The sequence below is a fragment of the Cajanus cajan genome, chromosome 10 (genome assembly GCF_000230855.2).
Source record: "Cajanus cajan strain Asha chromosome 10, NIPB_CcT2T_4, whole genome shotgun sequence".
NCBI lineage: Eukaryota > Viridiplantae > Streptophyta > Magnoliopsida > Fabales > Fabaceae > Cajanus > Cajanus cajan.
This window is the reverse complement of record NC_138526.1, coordinates 43,533,523-43,559,003: the sequence shown is the minus strand read 5'-3', so window position 1 is coordinate 43,559,003 and position 25,481 is coordinate 43,533,523. Positions and strand designations below refer to the sequence as shown.

The window sequence follows — 25,481 nt, the reverse complement described above, 5'->3', positions numbered from 1 at the left end:
GGACCTTATTTTAATTTTTTTGTTGAGTTGTATTGAATTAGGATTTTAAAAAAAAGTTCTACGAATTTTAAAAAATTAGAGTTATTAATGAAAAAATATTGATAACTGTTTTGACAACGAGAAAAATTATAGATGATATATATTATGCTATTATATAATTTAAGTGAGGTTTTGCTTTTAGGGGTAAATTATTTAAATAAATTTTAATATTTTGAAAAATTATCCTTTAATTATTAAAAAATAAATATTATGATTTTTTATATGATATATGATTTGCATGATCTACTATTATTTTTATATATCTATTTTCACTAATTTATAAATATTTCTTTTTTTTTAATTTTCTTTAATATATCTTTTATTTATTTTTTATTTATAAGAATTATAATGATAATAGTAAGTTTTAGTTTTAATTATAAATTTAAAATAATCAACCCCTTACTATTATTATACTTAATATTTTTTTATAAATAATTACAAACTTTCACTAAAGTAAATGATAATTGTAAAATATGCATTTATATTTTATTTAATTTAGACAAATATTAATATGCTTTTAAAATTATTTTTGCCTACAAAATACTTAGTCAACAGATAATTTTAATTTTAATTTAATTGTTTAAATATTAATTATCTTTTTTTTTATATTTTTCTTTGTTGAAATATCATAGAGAGAAAATAATCTGAAAAGCTAAAAGTTTTAATCAAAATTATTACTATTTAGAGTTACCAAAAATTCATTCTGTGTGACCGAATCCAATTCTAAAGCCTATCAAAAGTTATTATAAAATTAAGATTTTTATATGTGTATGTATTAGTTCATATTATAATACATTTTTATTAGTGCAATTTTAGAAAGATTAAAGAGGATTTTGTAATATCAACACCATAAACATAGATTGTTTGAAGATTCATCTAAAGATGTAATCCTTAATCATAAGTGATTAACTTCTTTATTGTTGAGGATTGAGGTAGTTACTTGAACTATATAATTTTCTCCCCAATTTTTATTCAATAAAGTATTTATTTAGTTAATTATTTTAGTCTTATACTTATAATGTTTGTTGTGGTCCAATCAACCTCATCACAATTTTATAATTTTTAGTTGAGGTTGTAAAAATCCTTTTTCAAATTACAATCTAGCTAAAATATTGATGACATTTATTATCAAGAAATTGAGATAAATCTCATTAGTCAGCTTTTGGTTCTTGACCTTAATGCGAGATTATTTAATAAAAATTACCGAAAAATTGAGATTTTCTTTAAACAATCTACAATTTCTCACATAAGAAATTATGATTTAAATAAAATTGTGAATTGTCAAATTAACTATATACTTACAATGTTAAATGAAAAATAATAAGATTTTACATAGGAATAACTAATGAATCAATTTCTAACTACTTTTATTATTAATTAAATTTCATTATAATTTACGACTTCATTATTATTTTATTACATTTAAACAATTCTGTTTGAATAATTTTAATTTCTTAATAATTTGCTTGTTTGATACGAATATTATATTAAATAATTATAAATTCAAGTCTCTATGGATTCGATACTTAGAGGGGTTGGTACCTGCAGAAGGCACTCCAAGGCTCAAGTCAGGACAAGCACAAATATCTAGGATAACTAATGAACAGTGACGTTACCTTTTGACTTAAGCTATTTATACTGACATTTATGGGCCCTTGATCCCATGGGTCCTGCAACGTATTTACCGTATCAGGTAATACACCTTAATCATCTGATTAACCCCTAATCATGGGTTAAGAGCAATGAGTGATGATAGTTCGATCCTGGTGGCCGATTGCCGTTCGGCCACCAAGTACTGCCATTCGACGGCCGACCAGAAGTGGCCGAACGCCCCTACCCGTACATTTTTTATTACTATGTCAATTGGTATACTTACCAAATATATATTAGTAAAGTAAAAATTTTGTAGTTATTCATAAAATAATAAATCAAGTAGAAAATAAATTTTAAAATCAATTTCATATGTTTCTTTATGTATGTTTGAATAATGTATTTAATTTAACATAAGCTAAAGACTAAAGTATTGAAATGTATAAAAAAAAGGGCTTTTAATTCCTTCATTGTTTATTTCGGTAGGAGTATTTTTAAATATAAAATGATTTTATTAGTTTTAAAAGTATAGATATTGGAATTATTTTTTAAGACATTAATCTTTTCCTTTCCAATGAAATTAACTAACATCAAAACTATAGAATATAAAATCAATATTTAATCATTAATTTTATTTTATTGAATAATGTAAATTACTTTAAATGATGTCTTATTTTAATCTAATATTTTATTTTATTAAAAATTATTTTCTAAGCTAAAATAGGTATTAAAACTAAAATAAAATACAAAATTGAGTAACAAGTCCTTGTTTTGATTTTCTAACTACAAAAAATAATCTAAATTATATATATATATATATATATATATATATATATATATATATATATATATATATATATATATATATATATATATATATATATATATATATATATATATATATATATATATATATATAGTTGCATGTATTCATAAATGTTTTTGATCGAGCAGCCATGAAAAAAATTACGTTAAATTATCCTCTAAATATTTTTGTTTTCATTGTAGACAAATGTCTCCTGAAGAGGCTCATATTACCTGATTGGAAGTTGGAACTATCAATAACTTAGAGCTTTCACATTAATGGAGAATAAAAACGACGGAGACGAGCATATGCATAGAACACATATACATGCACATGCACCTATGTCAGGCTTTCCAAGGTGGAAGAAGACAATGGATCAGCTTGAATTGCAGGTGTCTATTCCCATTAGCCATGTTAATTAGCTACACATTCACATAACAAGATCTTTAGGGACTAAAACTTACATTTATTTTGGTCCAGGAATTAATCCTCATGCTTATTACATTTGTTGGAACATCATCAAAACCATTAACTGAAAAAACAAAAACATTGAGAGATTTTAATTAATTATTGAACTAATGGTAATCTGAAAAACATTTTTACAATAATATTATAGCAAAATTAATTCACAAAATTGTATAGTTCTTTTCAATATCTTGACTCCTTTATAGATGTTATTCGAGAAGTTCAATTTCAATTGCACTAGGACGCACATCGAAATATATATATTACTAGTGAAGAGTAAGAGGAGGTACTCGAATTCTACTCAAGCAAGGAAGCGACTAACATGGATAATCCCAGAGATGGTTCGAAGGTGAAACTAAACAATAAATCAAAAAGAACGGTTACGAGAGGTTATTGTGGATTAACAGAAGTTGACCCACGATGCCTAATGTGCAAAGCAGTTATACGTCACATTAAGATCATGCGAAGTAACCATCATTCCCCGCGTTTCTATAAATAAACAAACCTTATTCATCTAGAGGGTCAGAAACATTATACTTATGAAATTTCTCAACACTTATTACTCACGTGTATGACTCTTGTGTACGAGACTATTGAGTATAATTTCTTGACCACCTTTCTTCTTTATCTTTTAGAGTAGGTCTATTTTAGTTAGTATATTATAGTTCTATTACTTCTGAGTCTTCATGTATTGTAATTCAACAATTAATGGAAGCAAACCAATTATGATTCCTATCATTAACATATACACTATTCATTCGATTCATTTGAATATTTATATACATAAATCTTATTTTGTGATAACTGTCGATAAACACTTGAAAATCTTTGCATGCTAAATAACATAGAACTGGACCCCAACTAGCTAGCTTGCTTATTTCACTAAAGTCACTAGTAGTTTATATGTATGAGATTCATCCATAAAAAATTGTAAGAACTTACTACGTTATACATATCTCAATTGAAACTTTGCTAATTTAAATAAAAAGAGTCCATAAACGATTTTTCCCGCAAACAATAATATTGAAATTTTTAAAATTATGATATTTTTTTTAATTAAGTGATCCAATATGAACGAACATATTTAATAATTAATTCGGATTGGATGTTATTAGTCCACACAGCTTATACTGCATATACTGTGTAAATAGACGAATAAATAGAATCTCCGATATTTGTATTTGTCAATGTAAACATATACTGCATACACTTTTACGTGGATTGGAACTCTGGTCCCACCCGTATATTTATATGAATCACCACGTACATTAGGTTGAAGGAAAATAATTTGTTTGAGACGCTACCTTTTTTTTTTTCTTTATTCTTACCTTAGTTAAAAACTTATACTCTCTCCACATGTAAGGCGTTTTCTTAAAAAAAATTATTTATTTCTTTTTATAGGACTTTTTTAAAAATTATTTATTATTTTTTTTATTAAAATACCCTTAATTATTTTATATTAATTTTTCTAAGTCCTTTTATGTCCAATAATTTTAATGATAATTTGAAAAATACAAATTATTAACAAATTTAGTGTTATTATCAAAGTAACAAGTAGTTTGTGGTCAATAACTAATGTATGGTTGTTTTATTTGAGTTGAAATTGTAAAATTGTTGTGTTGGGATCACGGTAAGAAGATGATCATTGAATTGGAGTTTGACCCTTAGCTTTAGGTGTATTATGGGGAATGATCGGGCGGTATGGTTGTTCAGTTCCCTTATCAATATTTGGAGAAAATTTGTTCTACTCTTTCGTCATGTTACTCTACTTGCCTGAGGCTCTCATTATAATTTTGGATAAGAAAACTTTAAAAATAAGTTTACATTTAAAGTAATTAAGTAATAAATGTGTCTTTTCATTAAAAAATGTTATATAGTAATATATATTTTAATGACACAATATTTATTATTAAAAGTCACTTTTAGTTATATTATAAATATAATATATATTATATATTATTAAAAAAATATATTATAATTTATACATAATATAAGTTATTAAATCTCATTTAAAATTAATATTAAAATTGTGTATAATTATATGTTAAATATAAATAAGTTAAAAATTATTAAAAAATAATTAAACTCATGACTTAGTGAAGATATTCCACTAAATATCATTTCTCAATATTTTTTTACGGAGATTAATCATTGTCAAAATTCACAGATATTTAATATTAATAATATAATTAAAATAATAAAATAAAAATATTATACAAATTTAAATACAATATAATAAATTATTGATTATTGTGTTTGGTTGTTCTGATAAGCCTAACAAAATTAGTGTTTATTGTTTAATATTGTTTTCTAAAATTTAAAACTCTTGCAAACTGATTGGCTTCGATGATGTGTCAACTACAACTCTTACCTTTTTAGCAAATGGTCAACCCCAAATTGTTGGACACATGTCTACTTATGTGTGGCCAAATTTTTGTGGCAGGGAGCTTTTTAACCATCTTATATGACAGTTGTCCATTTTTGCTCTAATAGTGAAGTCAATGAGGCCATAGGTTCATGACATTTGTGATTTGCAGCATGTTGCTTCATCCATTTTAGCATCCGTAGCCTTATATTCAAAATCCATTGAAAATCAGGTGCCAAAATTCATCAACCTTCCATCTAACAACGTGAGATTTATAAGTCAAATGGTATTTTAGTTCCTTCTTTCCTCTTAGTTTTTTACTTTTTCTACCTAGAAAATATTATTATACATCCCTCGGAGATCACACGATTATTGTGGTTCCTGTTTTGTTAAGTTACAACCTGCAGAAGGAGAAAAGCTTGACACTGATGTCACTTTAATGTTGTTGCTTGTTATTTGTGAAGTCTTTGTACTTCACCTTAGACACTTTTTACTTCAACATTTTTTAGTATAAAGTTGATATAGAAGTTGTTGTCTGACTTGTCTCCTTGGTTGATGTCTTGAAGACATATATATTTAATTTATTTTGCAGTCAGTTGCATTAAACAAAATTAAGAAACAATAGATGCAGCTAGAGTTGCATTCTCTTAACAACAAAATATGAAAGTTATAATGCGATTTAAAAGCTAATTATATTAGCAATTTAGCAAGGTTTTCCTTTGCGTTTCGTGAATGTTCATCCATGGTGCCTAGATCTATACTAGATGCATGATCCGATTCCGAATCTTAGTGTTGTGGGAGAGCAGGATAACAACCATGCGTCACCATATCTTTATATACGTTTTTAATATACCGCTTTAGTTTATTTATTTTAATTAACACATCACACGTAATCTTAGTCAAAAGGTGATGAGGAAAATATTTTACTTTACATATCATAGACATAGCCACATAGATGATCGCGGAACACCTGCTTTTGGTAATTACTTTCGCAAATGAAAATTGGGTGACGACTATGCCTTACCTTAAACAGTAACCTAACATCTTTTAAAGTCTTAATTAATTGAATAACATATATGTGTTTACAATGTGAATATTATTATGCTAGTTGTATAGTTTTCAAAACTCCAACAAACTTTGATTCTTGCATGGTCTTGTTTCGTTAATATATTAATTTGGTATTGTGTTGGTGGGGTTCGCAGTGCATGGCAGAGCTACACGTAGGAGGATCACGCTGGTACATAGAGCTTCAAGATTACATAATGACGCGCTTATGTTTATCAATTAGGAACTATACGGAACTTGATTAATAATAAAAACTTAAGTGTTGGCGCTTCACATAATGTACACGTATTGTCGATCATTGCCTAGCTCATCAAAAAAAAAAAAAACGTGGATCTTTCCCAAAGTTCCCATAATACAATAATTTTTAGTTAGAAACGGGATATTACTTGTACTGTTTCCAAAACGGTACATGTACATTATTTACCGGTGAAACTTTAATCTTATAAAGTGAAAGTTTGAAAAGGCATTCTTTATTCAATTCATCTCAATGCAGTACGTATATCTAATACAAGAGTCAAGAATAGCTATAACTAATTTCACTAACTAATAGTTTGTTACAGTAAATTGATACAATATTAATAAAACTAACATTTTCTTTCTTAAATTGAATTACACTACAATCAGTTTATTTCAGTCAAAGAGCACATCTCCAATGGACTTCTAAGTCTTGAAATGTCTCCCGCTTTAGTAATTTGGTCATGATATCAGATAATTGCTCCTGAGAGATACAATGTATCGGCTTCTTTACAAAGATCTCTTATGAAGTGAAACCTTACATCAATATATTCACTACTCCCATGCAAAACTAGATTCATAGACAATTTTATTATATAGCAAAATTGTTATCAACTAAAATTGTCATGCAAATTACTTGCTCTTGCCCCAAACTGTTCAAAATTCTTCTTAGCCACAAACCTTGGCATGCATAAGAGGTTGTAGCTATAAATTTGGACTCAATAGTTAACAAAGTAACTACCGGTTGTTTCTTATTAGATGACCAATAAATAGCTCCAAACCCTAGCATAAAAACATATCAATAAGTACTTCTTCTATCATCCAAGTCACCAACATAATCACTATTTGAATACACAATTAGCTCTTGTTTCAACTCTTTCTTATATAAAATACCATAATCTGGAGTTCTCCTTACAAATATGAGGATTCTATTTGCAATAGCTAAATGCAATTTAGTGGGTCTCTCCATTTATCTACTTATCAAGTTCACTAAAAACATAAAATCTCATTGTCTTGTAGTCAAATACATCAAGCTTAATTTCCAACAATTTGCTTATAAGTAGTGACATTAACTAGTTTTCATTCTCCTTGTTTAGACAGTTTGTTTCCTAGAACAATAGGATTTGTCACCATGTTGCTTTTTTCCATGCTAAATCTCTCCATAACTCCCACTGTATATCTGTTGTGACACCCTCTACTCCAACATACATATACAATAATTATAAAAATAAAATTCTTCATCATTAAAAACTAAATCTCCAACCACATAAGGGTAAAGAGTTCACATTTATAAACTTAATCCAAATTACATGTCAGCGAAATTACAAAGAAATGAAACTGAGTTTTCAAATAGTTTAATGGAAATAACATCCTAAAATAAGCCTAACTATGCCCTGATGTCACATATCCTATCATAGCATGTCCAACTGAAGCCTAAGTCTCATCACCAACATTCTCATGCTGATGATCACCTGCAACTAGGGATGGCAAATATATTCGTACCCGCGGGTAATACCCGAACCCGTCCCGACTTTGACGGGGAATACCCGGTTTGACCGGGTATGGGTACGGGTACAGGTAAAACCCGACATATTAAATCGGGTACGGGTACGGGTACGAGTATGTACTTACCCGCCCCGTACCTACCCGTACTCGTACCCGTCCTCGTTCCCATTTTTAATTTAATACCCACTTTCAATTTAATTATATTAAAGAATTTTAATATACTTTTATGTGTGATTATTTATTATAATATGAAATAAAAAAATAACCTAATTATAATTATAATATAATTAAAAAAATAATTTAAAAATATTATATTTGTTAGAAAAAATAAAAAATAAAAAATTTGACGGGTATGGGTACGGGTACAAGTATACCCCGATACCCGACGGGGACAGGAATGGGGATGAAAATCACATACCCGACAGGTACGGGTACGGGGACGGGGATGAATTTGGCTCGCGGGGACGAGGACGGGTATCATGAAACCCGTACCCGCCCCGCCCCGTTGCCATCCCTACCTACAACACAATTTAAACATATACAAATAACAACGAGGAAGTGAGAAACATCTCACTCGATTCCAGGTGTAGAAATAACAGTTAGGCAACACACACACACAAATCATACAAGCACAGTCATAGCTACTCATTAATCATGTGCAAATTCAAATTTCACATATAACAGTAACACATACATAATCATTCATCATGCAATGATGTCATGGACTCGACTCATAAATGTATGCATGTGGCGCCAGTCACATGTCTCATAATCATATATCACTGATGTGCTGCCTAAACAACACACCTAGGGTAGTCTAGGGGTACATGTAGGGAGCTACTCATACACTCTCAACTACAAGGATGTACTACTAGGGTTTGGTCGGGATAGTGAAACTGCGCAAGTTACGTCTTGTGCTCACAAACGAGCATAATCGAAACATCCAAACCGCACTATCCCCTAGGACTCCCCCAAGTTGTTACACAAGGAGGGCCTTCTCTAACGGTATACTCCACATCGTACCCTTCACATAGATGCATATGATGCATGTCACACATTCACAAACTCATGGACTCATCACTTTACTTGTCATGGCATTTCATATCTTATCTCATTTCATCACGTTTCACATTTTCATAGTCATAGTGCTCACAATAGCACGTCATTCATATCATGTCTCATGTCATTTGTTCATATTTCACATAGTCATACCCATAAGATTATCATTTGGAGATTCTTATCATCATCATGTCATATTCACTTCTCACATTGCCTCATAATCATATTCATAATTGTTTCTCATAGGGTTTCGCATAGGAACCCACAAAACACTTTCATATCAAAACATGTTCATATTCAAAATTAAATATACATTCATGCTCAACATTTAGCAAGAAACACAATAAAATACTCAGAAGTCAAAACAAAAAACATATAAAATTTTCCTATTTCTCATAGGGTTTCCCATAGGAACCCATAGAGCGCTCTAAATCATGTCAAAACATATTTATTCTCAAAATCAATCACATATTCACACATCACATCCAACAAGGAACACAACAGAACAATTAGAAAGCAAAACATAAAATATTCATATTTTTCCTGTTCCTAGAAGCATGCATCAGGCAAGGGATTGAAAGTCAATCCTACTACCCAACAATTATTCCCACACCCCCGAGCGAGGTTTCTCACTCCCCCCTTACCTGGATAAGCAGAAGACGAAGCTAGAGCGGAATCTGGTTGATCTCCTTCTCTTGGTTCTCCTTAGTCTTCAAAGAGTGTGTCCAGAAATAGTGCTAGAGTCTGTTATTTATAGATGTCAAGAGTGGCCAGAATGACTCGTTTTGGATCCAAAACAGCCCATTTTGGACTCATTCGTCATGTGTAAAATTTACATCTAGAACGGCCCGTTCTTAAACCAGAACAACCCATTCTGGGGTTGCATTTTAACACATAACAGCCATGTTTGGAACGTCCCGTTCTTAAAACCAGAATGACTCGTTCCCAACTAGGGTTATATGCCTTTTTAGTAGTTTGGAATGACTCGTTCTAATTTGGGAACGACCCGTTCTGGGCTACCAAAAATAGGTCTTTTTAGTAGTTTGGAATGACCCGTTCCATTTTGGGAACGGTCCATTCTGGGCTACCAAAAATAGGTCTTTTTAGTAGTTTAGAACGACCCGTTTCAGTTTGGGAATGACTCATTCTAGATTACTAAATCACTCTTATTGGGCTTTGAGCCTTCGTATAATCTGTGAAAATCGAGGTGTTACATCTGTGTTGACAAATGAATATCCCCTAATCAAACTAAGTTACTTCTATACCCAAAAAATGTCTCATCCTCCCTAGATCTGTCATATCAAATTCTTTCTTCATAGATTCTTTAAAATTTACCACCATTTCCTTATTATTTCATGTTAAAATGAGGTCATCAACATATAGACTAATAATCAATAATTTTCCCTCATTTCTTGTCTTAACAAACAAGGTGTGCTTGTGAGGACATTTTTCAAAACCTTCCATACTGAAATAACATTCTATTCCACTATTCCAAGCTTGAGGGACTTGTTTCAAGCCATATAAAGCCGTATTCAATTTGTACACCTTGTCTTCATTGTCCTTCTTCAAGTATCCTTGTGGTTGATCTATGTAGACTACTTTGCTTAGTTCTCCATGTACGAAAACACTCTTAATATTAAGTTGGAACACTAACCTTTTATAGTAGAAAGAGCAAGAATGCACCTTATAGTATCCCACCTTTCTACAGGGGCAAAGACTTCATTATAGTCAATTTCATGTTATTGTGCATACCCTTTCGGTACCCATTTCACTCCAAATTTCTTTGCACATGATGGAAATGACATTAATTCCCATGTTTTTTTTTCTTTCTATGGCATTAATCTAAACATCCATGGCCTTTCTCCACACCTCATGCTTCACTACTTCTTCATGAATGGCAAGACCTTTGGGAGAACCAAACATAGCCAAGTTAAGTAAATCTTCATATGAATTTCCTCATCACCAATGACAAATCACTCATCCATGCAAGTTATTTTTTATTTCTCCCATGATTCTGATTTGAACTAGTAGTTGTGCTTGCACCTTGTTCTATACCTAGTTCATTGTCTACTATGTTTGGTCGAGGAGTTAAATACTAGGAAGCACTTAATCCATGGATAGTGAGTAAATCATATAAGTGAGTTCAACACCACAACATAATCCAAAATCTTAAGGCATTAAGTAGGTTGGTCTTTATCACTTATATACTACGTACTCAACGTGTTCATTTTAACCGATGTGGGATATACTTCACACTTGAACTCCAACACAATTGTGAATCTATTTCACATGCTCATACTCCCCCTCTAGCAGAAGTCTTTTTCATCCACGAGTATTCAACGGTGACCTACTTGCATCAATGCTAGCTTACTTTAATGTAACACGTCCTCCCCACTCTAAGAAGACTTTCAACCAAGGGATGATCCCACTCTTGGATCCATCACCAATTCTATTAGTCAATACTCATCTTAGTTGACCATCAGTCACTTGGTCGAACCATTAGCTTTGATACCACTATTGGGTCGAGGATTTAAGCACTAGGAAACACTCGATCCATGGGTAGTGAGTAAACCATATAAGTAAGCTTAACACCCAACATAATTAACCCAAAAACTTAAAATATTAGGTAGGTAGGTCTTTCTCACTTATATATATTTAACATGCCTAACTATAACCGATGTGGAACTCACTTTACACTTGAGCTCCAACATGTTGCAATTGTAGAATCTATCTACTCTTTATTACCATTTTTTTTCCTGCATTATCAATATCTTCATTGTTGTCACCCAAATCAAATATAATTGCTCCTTATTATTTTTTTTCCTTCATTTTCCCAATATCAATTTTTTGTTTTTGAAAATACCACATCCCTACTAACAATCACCTTTTTTAGATAGGACCAAACACCTTATATGCCTTGGAATCTTCACTAACTCCCAAGAACACACATCTAATGCTTTTATTATCCAATTTCTTTCTTTATGCATCTAGAACATGAGCATGCACAATGCAACCAAATATTCAAAAATGGTATATAGAGGGTTTGACTCCACTCCATCTTAGGTGTGAGATCCTTCACTTCTAATGTAGGACTTCTATTTAATATATAGATGGTCCAAGTCACAACTTCAAGCCAAAATACTTTAGCAACATCCTTCCTTGACATCATACCTCTTACCATATTCATTATAATCATATTCTTCCTTTTTGCTATTCCATTTTGCTAAGGAGTGTAGGTAGTAGTGTTATCTCGTTTGGCAAGTGTACCAAATCGTATAAGTAGTTCAATGAAAGTATGAGTGTCGTCTCCCAAGGGACTTGCGTAACACTTTGCAATTTCACTTATGTTATACTAACTAAACTACCAAAAAGCAATAAGAGTTTGATTTGCTGCAATAAATAATGTAAACAAGCAATAACAATTCTTTTTGGTATTTTGGTAAACACTTAGAGTGCAAAACTTGATTCTAATGCAATATTAATAAATTGTTGGGGTTTGACTTCACTAAACCTTCCTCTCATGTTTATCACTAAGCTCACAATAGTTATTATTTAGAATTTATCAATCACTCTCAAAAGTAACCAACCCTAATCTCTTACAAGTTGGCATATCTAAGTTGCTAGCTTAAACTATCAATCTCTTGCATAGTTTAAACAAGAAACTAGCTTTAAAAACCAGAGCTTAAGAAAGACCAATGACATTTACTCTATCTCTAGCAATAAGCACCATTAGCTGCTCCATTTCAAGTCAAAGGTTTAAAATCATTTCTCAATCTCTTAAAAACCTCAAGTTCAAGTTAAGGGTGATCAAGCCATAACAAGCATTATGCACAGAAACAGAACAATAAAACTAAATAACAACTTAGATTGATAGCTTAGAGTTTACACATGAGAATGGGTTTAGTTACATCAAACCCCAACAAGGGTGAGTTTAGCTACACATAGACATGTAGAACTCTACAAATGATGAAGAAAGGGAGAAGCTTGATCTTGAAGGTTCCAAAGCTCTTTAGCCTCCACACAAACTCCAAGAATGATCATCCTTGCTTCCCTCCTCGAAAATCCCAGTTTTAGGTCATAAAAGCTTTTGTCTTATGTGAATAATGACATGTCAGCACAATCCACGCTAAGCGTGAGAAGCCACGCTAAGCTTGAGGATAGGTTTGGAGTGGAATGAGGTTCTGGGACTCCCACGCTTAGCCTCAGTTCCATGCTCAGCGTGAGGATTGAATTTTTGTTCCAGGGACTCTCTGTCAAGCTGAGGCTAAGTCTAGATCTAGGGCTTAGCCTGGGGACTTACCAAAAATTTCTTCAACTTCAAATTCACCACTTTGTGGTTGACTTCCTTCCTTCTTTCCTAGCTTTCTCCTAAACTACAAAACAACAACCAAATACTTGTAAGTTACCTAAAAACATGATTCAAAAACAAAATGTGATCACCTAACAATTTAGATATGTTTTGAGTTAAAAACAAAGTCTAAAGCAAGGAAAATTGATATAAGTGCTTCAAACTAGGCCATAAACTTAATGAAATCATAGCACTTATCAAGTAGTAAGTTGTTTTTTTATTCCACTATCGACACATAATTTATCAAATTCATAAGAAGTTATTAAATTCATCTCCCCTATTAGTTCTTAAACACTTAATAAAATTTCTTGATTTCTCTTTAACTAGAGCTTTGAATCTTTTAAACAAATCAAATGCAACATACTTTTCTTAAACAAAATAAACCCAAGTTTTCCTACTAAATTCATAAAAGAAACTTATGAAATACCTCGTTTTTCTATTAGATTCTTACTTAATTGGGCCATAAATATCTACATGGATAAGCTCTAGTCTCCTTGTAGTTCTCTAAGAGCTCTTTTTTCAAGATTGGATCTCTTTGATCATTCTCATTCATGCAATCAATACAAATTTGTTGAGGTTCCTTGAGTACACCATTCTTTAATACAATATCATATACTACTTCATTAAAAATCTTGTAAAAAAAACCCAGTGGGACAAAATCATGATGAAGGAAAAAAGAGTGTAAAATGTCTCCTCCTCATACAGAAAATCATCTTTAAGACTTTATACTTGTCAATGACTTTTGTAAAGAGATCTTTCCAAGTTCTTACATAAGAAGACTTGTTGAATACTTTTGATTGATTATTTATCAAGTTTGGACTAATTTGATGCTTTTGAAACAAATATTGTTTTCAATTTTGAGACATAATTTTTAATCATTTTTTGACTAATCCAAAATTTGAAACTTTTCATTAAATTCACTTATATAAAAACTATTGAAAGTAATTGAAGATCAAATAAAAAATTGTTACAAACATGGTAAAAATTGTATAAAATTGCAAGAAGTATAAAAATATAAAAGTATAATTTATTTAAATTAGTAGTGTGAAATATTTTTATATTCATATTTAATAAGAATTTATATAATTTATATATTGCAACATCATATTAATAAATAAAAAAATGCGATAAAATAGTCAAATTTTCAAATTTTATTAGATGTTTGTGCTAAACAATTATGCCCTAATGTTGTATGTAAATTCAATTTTAAAAAATGATTCATATTTCAATAATATACAAAATATTATATATATATATAAGAATTATATTATTTTTATAAATATTTATATTTCTTCTAAAATATTATTGACAAGATTTATAATTATTGTTGTTTCAAATGTATAGCTTTTAAAATTAAAATTGTTTAAATTTTATCTGATATTAAATCTATTAAATGATAAATTTTAGTTCGTTTGTTATTAGAGGTAAAAATTCTTTGGTAACACTGTTGACCCGAATTCACTAAGTAAAGTTTCGAATTAAATTAAATACTATTCAACTTTAATCATAAGTGGATAGTAACACTTAGTCTGAAAATGTAGCATGTCATTGATTTCCTACATGATAGTCTTGGAAGTGTTATCCTCTATCTACCATTTTTCTAGTAAAAGAAAAAATAGTAGGTACAAGAATAGGTATGGAAGTTATTATTCATGTTAATATAGAGTTAAAGCTAACGAGACTAACTTGGGCCGCTGCTACAACCGTAAGCCCGTGGGCTATTGCATGGCCTCCATTGCAACCTACGTGTGTGGTGTTGCTTCATAACGGTGTCAATTGTCATGCTGTACTGGGCCAAAAAGATTAGGGCCACATCCTGGCAAAAAGGTTTTAATAGGACGATGTTCCTTAAACATATATGCAAGTAGGCTTAGTACGGAGAGGGATTAGGGAGTAATCCGTTGTTGTTGTTTATGATTATTTATTAATATTAACTAATAAAATATTAGTGTATAAGATATTTAATTAACATTCTTTTATTATTTTTAAACATATTTTATTGCGTTACTGTTATTTATAATATTTTAATTACCTTTTCAATATTTTAATATATAAATACAATTAATATGTTAATATTTTTCTTGGTTATTTTTAATATTGGGTCAGATATATATTAATACTAATATTTTTAAAATTAGACCCTAATTAAGGTTCAATAGTTCAACTGTGATTGAATCATGCGATTAAATCGATATTAATAAAATAATAATAATTATTACTATTAATGTGAAAGTAATATTAAATATATAATATCATAATTTTATAATATTAAAAATTAAAATAGTTTATTTATAAGTTTTTTAACACTCAATGTATACATAAAAGTCTCAACTAAATATAATATTATATATAAGTTTAAATTTTATTAAGTTATAACAACGTACGTTAAATATTGGCTAAAAATTTATTTTGGTCCTTATAATAATTGTTTGTTTCAATTTAGTCTCTCTTTTATTTTTGGTCTCAATTTGGTCCTTCATAAGTTAATTGGTTTCAATTTGGGACTTCCATCCAAATTATTTAAACGGAGTTAACTGTTGGCCACGTGGATGCCACGTAGATGCATACGTGGATACCACGCAGACGCCAAATTTTGTGAAAATACCTGGAACCAGAACGGCCCGTTCTGAAACCAAAACGGCTCGTTCTGGTTGCAACACAGGCCGTTCTGGATTCAGAACGGCCCGTTCCAAGACTGAGAATAAAATATTCTTTATTAATTTTATTAAAAAATATAATAATTTTGAAAAATATTTTTTTATGGTAAAAATTTTAAAATTATTTATTTTTATAAAATACAATTGTCTTATAAATAGAGTAATAACTTTTTCTTTTTCTCTTTCTGTCTGAAGAAATATTTAAGTGTCACTTTATAATTTTTTGCAACTTATTTAAAATTAGAAGAATAAAATGATAAAAATTAATAGGATAAATATAATAAAATTATTAATTTATTTTCTTTTAGTTTCCTCTAAGTTTTTACATTCATTTAAAATAAAAATATTTTATATGTTAATTTGAATTAATTTAACGAAGTATCATATGATTTTTAATTTTTTAATTTTTTTTATAAATTTGATCTATACATGAAAAACTTTTTAATTTAACAATTAAATTCTTAAAAATTTGATATAGAACATTAATTATTAAATAGAATAAATCTATCAAGACTTACTCTTGAAGTAAGTAAATTTTTTCTTCATTAAAAATGAAGATAATTTTACTACAAAATAAAAAATAATTAAACAATAAAACAAAATAAAAAATATTAATATATTTATTATATTAGATATAACAACATAATTAAAATATAATTAATAATATATATTTTATAAAATTATTATTATTTTATATATATAAAAAAAAGAATGAAAAAAATTTTAGTAGGAACAAGTGTCCCTACTATGATTAACTTAGATATGTCCCTGCATATGGTTGTTGTGAAATGTTAGTCCTGTGTATCCTCTTCCTTTACTTCAGGTTCTACCTCTTCAAGAACAGGTTGTTGTTGTTGGGGTACATCGTTAATGACTTCAAGAAAATATACTATGTCATTTCATCCTTTACTGTATAGTGTCAATTTGGTAGTAAGTGGTTCACTCTAGTTTCAAATGAAATAAAATCTGCTACCATTGTCTTTAGTGATACATTGCATTGTCCTTAATAATACACTATATAGCCTAACTATTTAGCAATTGAAGTTATCAATTTCCATTGACAATATTTCCAAATTCAGTGTTTGAAATGCTTTGTATCTTGGGTCTTTTTCCTTCCATGATTCACAACTGTGAACTATAATCATTGATCGTTTATGCTTAGCAGTCTGGAACCAGAACGGCCTGTTCTGAAACCAGAACGGCCTGTTCTGAAACCAGAACGGTCTGTTCTGAAACCAGAACAGCCCGTTCTGGTTGCACTTTTAGTATGTAAATTTTGCACCTAGAACGGGCCGTTCCGACCGGATGCAAAATTAACACACCAAAAGTGTAACCAGAACGTCTCATTCTGGTTTCAGAACGGGCCGTTCTGGTTCCAGGTGTTTTCAAAAAAATTGGCATCCACCTATGCATCTACGTGGCATCCACGTGGCCACACAGTTAACTCCATTTAAATAATGAGAATTTCTACGGTACCCTCTATAAAAAAAAGGTATCGGTACTGTTGATGATGTGTCACTTACGTGTAAATCCAAGTCATTTATAATTTTTTAATTATTTAAAATTCACATCCACGTCAGTTAATATGAAGTTCACATTTTTTAATTTTTTTTCGGAATGTTTGCTTCGTGTTTCTTCCCTCTTTGCGGGCCGGCGAGATTTCAGGGCATAATAAAGAATAGGAAGCGAGGTGATTCAAGCGTTGAATAGAATACCGCAATCGAGAGAGAAGAGACCTTGATGCGAAAAGGAGGAAGTGGAAGAAGGCAGGGTTGGGTAGCGCAGTGCGATATTGGAGAATGTGTTTTGGAAACCCTAAGGGAATGAAAAATGGTTATACAGTGAGAGCAAAAGGAAGATGCGATGGGTAGAGAGAAGAGGAAGAGGGAGGAGAGTGGTGATGGGAGAGAAAAAGAGCAAAAGCCAAACAGGGATGAGTAAAAGTTGCAACGCAGAAAGAAGGGAATAAAAGTGAAGTTTGGGTTTGGATTAGAAAGGAAAAGAAGGAGAAGTGTGAAAGTGAGGGAGAGAAGGAAGGAAGGAAGGAGGGGAAGTGAGTACTGAGTAGAGAGACTACAGAGAGACGATTGTGAGTACAGGAGGGAGACGGAGGGGAGAGGAGAGATCACGGTGCTCATCGTATAATTATAAAAATATTAATAAAAACTTAAAAATAAATAATATAAAAATTTAAATAAAAAATAATTCTTACTTAAAAAGCTGACATAACATTTAAATAATGTGTACATACACATTAGATACAGTACCAAAACCCTCATTTATCGGGGGTACAGTAGCAACTCTCTTAAATAATTTAGACGGAAGTCCCAAATTGAAACCAATTAATTTATTAGGGACCAAATTGAGACCAATTAATTTATTTGGGACCAAATTGAGACAAAAAATAAAAGTGAGACTAAATTGAAACAAACAATTATTATAAGAGACCAAAATAGGTTTTTAGTATTTTATTTTTATTAAAATCTAAATTAAATTTCAAAAATTTTATAAAAAAAAAAATTGAAGCAGACCGATTCAAATTAGTTATGTTTGACCGGTTTTGTCTTGTTTTCGGTAGTTATCAGACTGGTTTCTAAATCAGTTTCCAATTCGACCGAACAATACCGGCCAATTTATTCTAATTTTCAAATCTGTGGTTGATACTGATTGTAGGGGTTTAGCTCCAAACGCAAATGTCCACGAACTTTGTTTTACTAGAAAGGTGGGAAACACAGTAGAACACAATTTAACAAAATTGTCTTTTTCATGTAAAAAAATAATTTGGATATATAGAGGGTCCAAAGATTTCCTCGTTCATAAACAATGATGCAATGTATAAGATGTGAGTGACGAAGATATATATATATATAAAATGTGAGTGATTAAATACCACATTCTCTCTAAAAAAAGGTACATTATATATAAGATTTGTGAATTTAATTAATTTACATACACTTCATTCAAAGTTTATCAAGTAACCAAATACAAATAGGCACACGAGCGGTCGGAGGGATGTGATATAAAAAAATTATGTTTGTGGCAACTAATTAACTAACCAATCAATATAATTCCCTTTAGGAAAACTTCTTATACTGGAAGGTAGTCGACTCAGCCGAATACAGCTAATGCAGTCGACCCGGCCGAGTACATCTACTACGGTCGACCCGGTCGGCTCGGTAAGATCGGGATCGACCGACTCGGTCAACAAGATCCACATACTCGACGATACGAAATTAGGTCAGGTGAGTTAAGATGAGATTAATTTACATAATACACCGGTTTAATCCCTTAATTTTCCGGAGCTCATTCCCTAATCACGGCCCAACAGCAACTATTATAAATAGACCCTCAATAAGGCATATAATTGATTCTGAACTACTGCATTTAATACGCTGATCACTTACTTGAGCGTCAGAGTGTTTTTGCAAGCACCCCCCTCCTCGGACTACCTAGAGCGGAATGTGAAGACGTCGACCAAGAACCAAGATCATGATAATTCAATGATAAGCAAGGTGTGTATTCTAATACCGGAACACTTCTTAAAATTCATTCATTAGAAATGAAACAAGATAAGTCACCAAATTATACTAAAAATAAAATCCAAAGATCCATATTACAATTGGGGAAGCTAAAATCAACCCTCACATGTTGAATCAATTTTTTCCCATTAACCTTAGCTTCGGTTTTCATGTAAAACGTACAAATAACATTAGGATTTTGAAACATGAAGTCCTTGTTGAATGACAGAAAATAAATATTCAAATTCTTCAGTTCTGCAAACCAAACCAACTTCAAGTCCTCCTTCCCTGTCTCCACTTTCAGCTAGAGACATACCCTTAAAGGAATGTATCATTTCCACTTTTTTAGGTCTTCCAAACCCAAAATCAGTCTCATAAACAGTGAATTTGGGTGACCCTGTAACCACCAACGTACTTCCCAACACAAACATTTTCATGAAAGATTCCCTCCAATTTTCTGCATCTTTAAAGAGTTTACTTTTCATATCAGTCACTGCCCTTGCAATGACCTTAACCGCATTCACAAAATCGCCCTCTCCCTTGAGGTCCTCTCTTTTGAGCATTGAATAACAAAAAGTTAAGCAATTTCCAAAGTATGTTTCTGGCACAGGATATTCAAGGCGATCTCTACAATCTGCAGCAAAACGAAAATACTCCTCTTTCTCATTATCTCCATCATCATTTCTGCATCTTGTTTTAACCAAACAAGACCACACAAAAGCGCACGTCACCACAAATGTCGATACATATTGTGGCGCTTTGAGTTCCTCACTTTTATTCCACTCATTCAGCACCCATCTTTTCAGCCCCTCAATGTCATCTCTTCCGAAAACAATCGTTGCTTTGGCATAATCTTCGTTATTTCCAGTGGAAATCTCAGAAGTAGTGGTTTTCTTACCAACGAGTTTGTCCTTCCATGTTGACCTGTCTTCAAAATAGTCTCTCAAGAAAATGGCCTCGAGTCCCTTGGGGTCCTTCAACACTTCCCTATCAAAGCAAGGTGGAAACTTCTCCACAAGGGTCAAGTCAACGCCACGGCTTCGACAAATGGAAGACCAAGACTTCATGAAATGGCTGCAACACCTATCATCCATCACGTGGCAATACGTGATCGCGATGCAAAGGCCATGGTTGGGGAAAACCGTGGCTTGCAAGGCCACCAAAGGGAAAGTGAACGTGTCATCATGTGTGTATGTGTATGTTAACTTTGGAACCAAGTGATCCAAGTCTTTGAGAGTTTTGGGGTGGTTGGAAGATGTATGGTTGAAATCATCTTTGGACTCGATGATGGTTAAGGTGAGAGAGTCATGATCGGTGCAGCGAATGAAGGGTTTGTGAGGTGGTGGAGGACAGAGGAGGTTTCCTGCTAGAGGGAAGAAGTGTTGAAGGGTGTGAGAGAGTGAGGTTTTGAGAGAAGGAAGTGTGGTTTCACAGAAATGGAGAGTGGAATGAGGGAAGTGATAGAAGAATTGGCGTCTCACATAAACAGGACCTGCTGCCAAAGGCAAATCCAGGAATGTGAGGGGAAGAGAGGTGGTTGTTGTCACTGCTGGACCAACCCGACATGTTTCAACAAGTTTGTGTTCTCTAAGAACTGCCATTAATTAATTCAGTCGATAATATTTCAGAAGAAAGAAATGAACCTGTATGGAGAAGCAAGCATGTTTTAGAGATGCCAATGCAATGTATATATAGTCTTTCATATATTCTTTTGGTGTGTTTAAAGGGTTCAAAGGAAAGCAAAGTCGTCCCTCACGCTCATATTCCATGCCAGCTTTATAAATATCATTCACATTGTGGATCTATTAGTATATGATATTCTTTTAGTCAATAGTATGCATGGTCAAAGACAAAAAGAAAAAATATCATTGCTTTCATAATTGAGTCAAGTGGAATATTTTAATATATTTTTCAATAAATTAGTTAAAAAATATATCTTAAAATGAATTATTAGATAATAATAAATTAATTAAATATATTTGTTAAAAGTGTAACACCTAATTCAATTAAAAAATATCTATTTGTTTTTCAAATCTTAATTAATTATAAGATATTATAAATTTATAACTATATATGCTAAGTGAGGAGTACGTATAACTTACATTTATTCTCATAAATTCTATTTGATGAGTATTGCCATAAAATTTTATAGATAAATATTGTCCTTTCAAATAAGTTTTTGTTAACTAATTAATTCAAATCCATTTATCATTCTTAATTGCATAGACTTTACATTCCAATTCTTCATTTTTTATTACACAGAAGCTTAATAGTTATTTTCAGCACTAACAATCTTTATAAGTATGGTTTTGAATAACTCCACTTCATCTTAAAAAAACACAGAAAAAATTGTTTTAAAATAATACCACAAATGCGGAGAAATTTCCAATTATTATTGAGGCCATGTGAAAAACTATATATTCGACTATTGATTTATCCTGCTTTGTATGTTTATATTATAAGTGGTGTGAATAATCAATTTTATCTGGATTCACAAAAATAATAAAATGGACGTTTACAATGAAGCGGAGGAGCTCCCAAAGTATGGCGGCAACACCATATGACAACGAGGAGGTTTGAAGCCCAAATATGTTGGTTTAGTAGCCCAGAACGGGCTGTTCTAAAAACTAGAACGGGCCGTTCCAAGTTACTAAAAACACCTAAAACCCTAGTTTGGAACGGGTCATTCTTAAACTGGAACAGGCCGTTCCAAACTCCCAAAAAAGGGCTAAAACCTATGCTTGGAACGGGTCGTTCTAAGTTATTAAAAAGGTCTAAAAACATTTGTCAGAAACGACCGTTCCAGAGTAGCCAGTTATGTGTTAAACTCGTTTCCGGAATGGGCCGTTCTAGTTTAAGAAAGGGTCGTTCCAGTTATAACATTAATACATAACGGCCAATTTCAGAACGGGCCGTTTCGATTTTGGAAGGACCGTTGTGGCATCTTCTGACGTCTATAAATAGACACCTCGGGCACAGTTTTTGGGGCAGAAAATTTCGTCTAAGACTCTTTAGAACTCGAAATTTCTCTTTCTCCTCTGTATTTCTTGAGATTTTGTGAGAAATGTTGTAGTGTGTTAGGTCACCAAAAAGCGCCTAATAGATCGTTATATTCGAAGATTCAACAAGTTCAAACATCTCATTTGGTATCATTTCTTTTTATTTATTTATTTATTTAATTTTTAATTTTTATTATTTAATAATTGCTTGTACATAGTGAATATGATTCGTTGTCTTTAAAATAATTGTTTAAAAAATATTTATTATACAACAAATAATAATATTAATTGAATAACATTTTTATCTCTAACATTATTTGGTTTTAGGGGTTTAATGACTAGTCATTTGTTAGCTTAAACTCTCTTATACAAAATTTCTTTTTTAAAAAAAATAAAGATATATGTTGCAATCAATAACGTTAATTAAGTAGTATTTTTATTATTAACGTTATTGGAGAGATTTATTGATTAGCCATTTGCTAACTTGAATCCTTATGCAAAATCTATTTCTTTAGATAAAAAATGTAAACATATTTTTGCTTCATGTATACTTATTTTTATGGTTAATGATATTAATTGAAGAGCACTTCTACCCTTTAATATCATGTAAATCATAAAAGTTAATAGAATAATTATTTATTGTCCTAAGCTTTAAGCATAATTTAGTATCAACAAATAAAAATCACTAACATTGATTGAATAACAATTCTATCTTTCATGTTATTGGAAGGGTTTATTGATTAGCCATTTTCTAACCTAAATCCCTATAATTTTCTAATAAAAATTCAAAAAAATAGAAGCATCTCACATACATTTCTGAGGAGTAAATTAAATATTTATAAATTTATATAATTTTGCGCAATTAATTAAAGGTACTGTTTTTACGGGCGTTGTAAGGTGCTAATACCTTCCCTACACGTAATCTACTCCCGAACTCAACTCTGATTTTAAAGATTATCATTTAAAGGATTTTCCGATGTTTTTCCCTTAAAATAAAATATTGGTAGCGGCTCTATTGAAAATAAATGTTAGCGTCATCCCGTGGTGATCTCGGTTACAATAAGTGGTATGAACTATGAAGTTTCGTCTCCTTAAATCTATAATCATTTTTCAAAAGCAGAGTTAACAGTTAATGTAAGCGTGAAAAGTGTGTAATGGTAGCTTTTACAATGCCAATTATTAGGCTCATGGACTTTTTCTTACGACGAAAGGGAGTGAACTTTATTTCTAATCAGTTGTTTTCATAAGCGATTTGCGCGAAAGCACATTAGTCTTTATTATTATCATCTAAGAACATATTTTGACATGTAAAATTATTTGATTATTTGATGTTAAATTTTCTTGAATACAAGTTCTACGCAAGGGATGGGAAGAAACTAGGAAAATTCTTGAAGATAAAATATAATAATGACTCAGTCGAAGTCATCATGTTTGTCTGTTAATGATTTGGGGTCTTTCTTTTATGCTCCACTAGCTACGGCAAGAGTAGGAAATTATATCATATATTCAAAGACATTTTTCAACATTAGGAAAGAAGAGGGACGGAGGTGAACGTTATAAAAAAAGAAAGTTAAACTTGGTCGTTCTTTATTTGTTTATTTTTAAGGCAAATGTTAGGGATTAGTATATTATATTAGTTAAAAAAAAATTCAAACTCACTTCCTTTTATCATTTTAGTCCTATCCTTTTATCATTTAAGCTCTATATTCTTTCCTTCAAACTGTCAAACTGTCAAAGTACCTTCTAATTATGTTAAATTACTACTTTTTTTTAATTATCGGAATCATCAAGTAATTTACACATTATACTAGCGTGTTTAATTTTGTCCGTTAGACATGACAATATTAATTAACTTGATCAATTATCTTTAATCATTTTTTTTAAATTTTAATACTTTTAAAGACTAATTTGTAATGTTAGTTAATCATGACAATATTAATTGTATTAACTTGATCAATTATATATTTATTTATTTTTTAGATTTTAATAATTTTAAAGACTAATTTAAAAAGGTGATATAATTTTAGGAATTAAAATGATTTTTTTTTATAATTGATCATTGCATCATGTGATCACTAGAGTATCAAAATAACGATTTAAAAATAAAATGAGAAATAAGAAGCAAACAATTAGTAATGAATAATAATTGCAAAGAAAAAAAAAGGGGAGAAATTTCACTTAATAAAAAAAATTACAACACTTTTCTCTAGATACAAAGAGAGTGCAATAACACTCTAGATAAATAGAATGCTAAAAAGTACAATTATTTTTTAAAAAACCTTTTTCTCTACATTAACAAAAAAAAAACGTTTTATGGAAAAGAAGAAGAAATTTTATGTAGGCCAGTGTGGAAGCCAACAAAGTAACCCATATGATGCGAGGCTTCCACTTCCAACACTTCAACTTCAAATTGTGTGAATTCCACTTCTAACAAAAGATTTGATTGAGTCAATCATATATATTTCTACAATTTTTTTTATTATCTTTTCTCATGTTTTCAATAGACCATGAGAAGACTGATGATACATATAATTTTGTTATTATTGACCGACTTTCTAATAACATTTTTAATGTTGTCTTTCGAGTTAATCTTCTATACATGTACACTTTCTTGCTCTACTACTTTTTGGAAAAAAAATGGTATTTTATATCTATGTTCTATGTCTTAGGATGAATAGGTATAATTTCTCTGCATTGTGCAAGATACTCTAATTGTCACAATATCCAATAATCTTTCGCTGCTTATGCCTAAGATATCACATCAACCTTTGAATCCATATAGCCTTCTTGCATGTCTAGGTAGTTGCCATGTACTTAGCTTATAGATAGAG

The 25,481-nt window shown here is 30.9% G+C and overlaps 1 protein-coding gene across 1 annotated transcript; it reads right to left on the bottom strand.

Moving 5' to 3' along the window:
- Window positions 1-19,693: 19,693 nt before the first annotated feature.
- Window positions 19,694-21,418, bottom strand: LOC109791578 (coumaroyl-CoA:anthocyanidin 3-O-glucoside-6''-O-coumaroyltransferase 1). Its single transcript, XM_020350885.3, has one exon. The coding sequence runs from the start codon at window positions 21,250-21,252 to the stop codon at window positions 19,843-19,845; it is 1,410 nt and encodes a 469-aa protein (XP_020206474.1). The 5' UTR covers window positions 21,253-21,418; the 3' UTR covers window positions 19,694-19,842.
- Window positions 21,419-25,481: the final 4,063 nt, after the last annotated feature.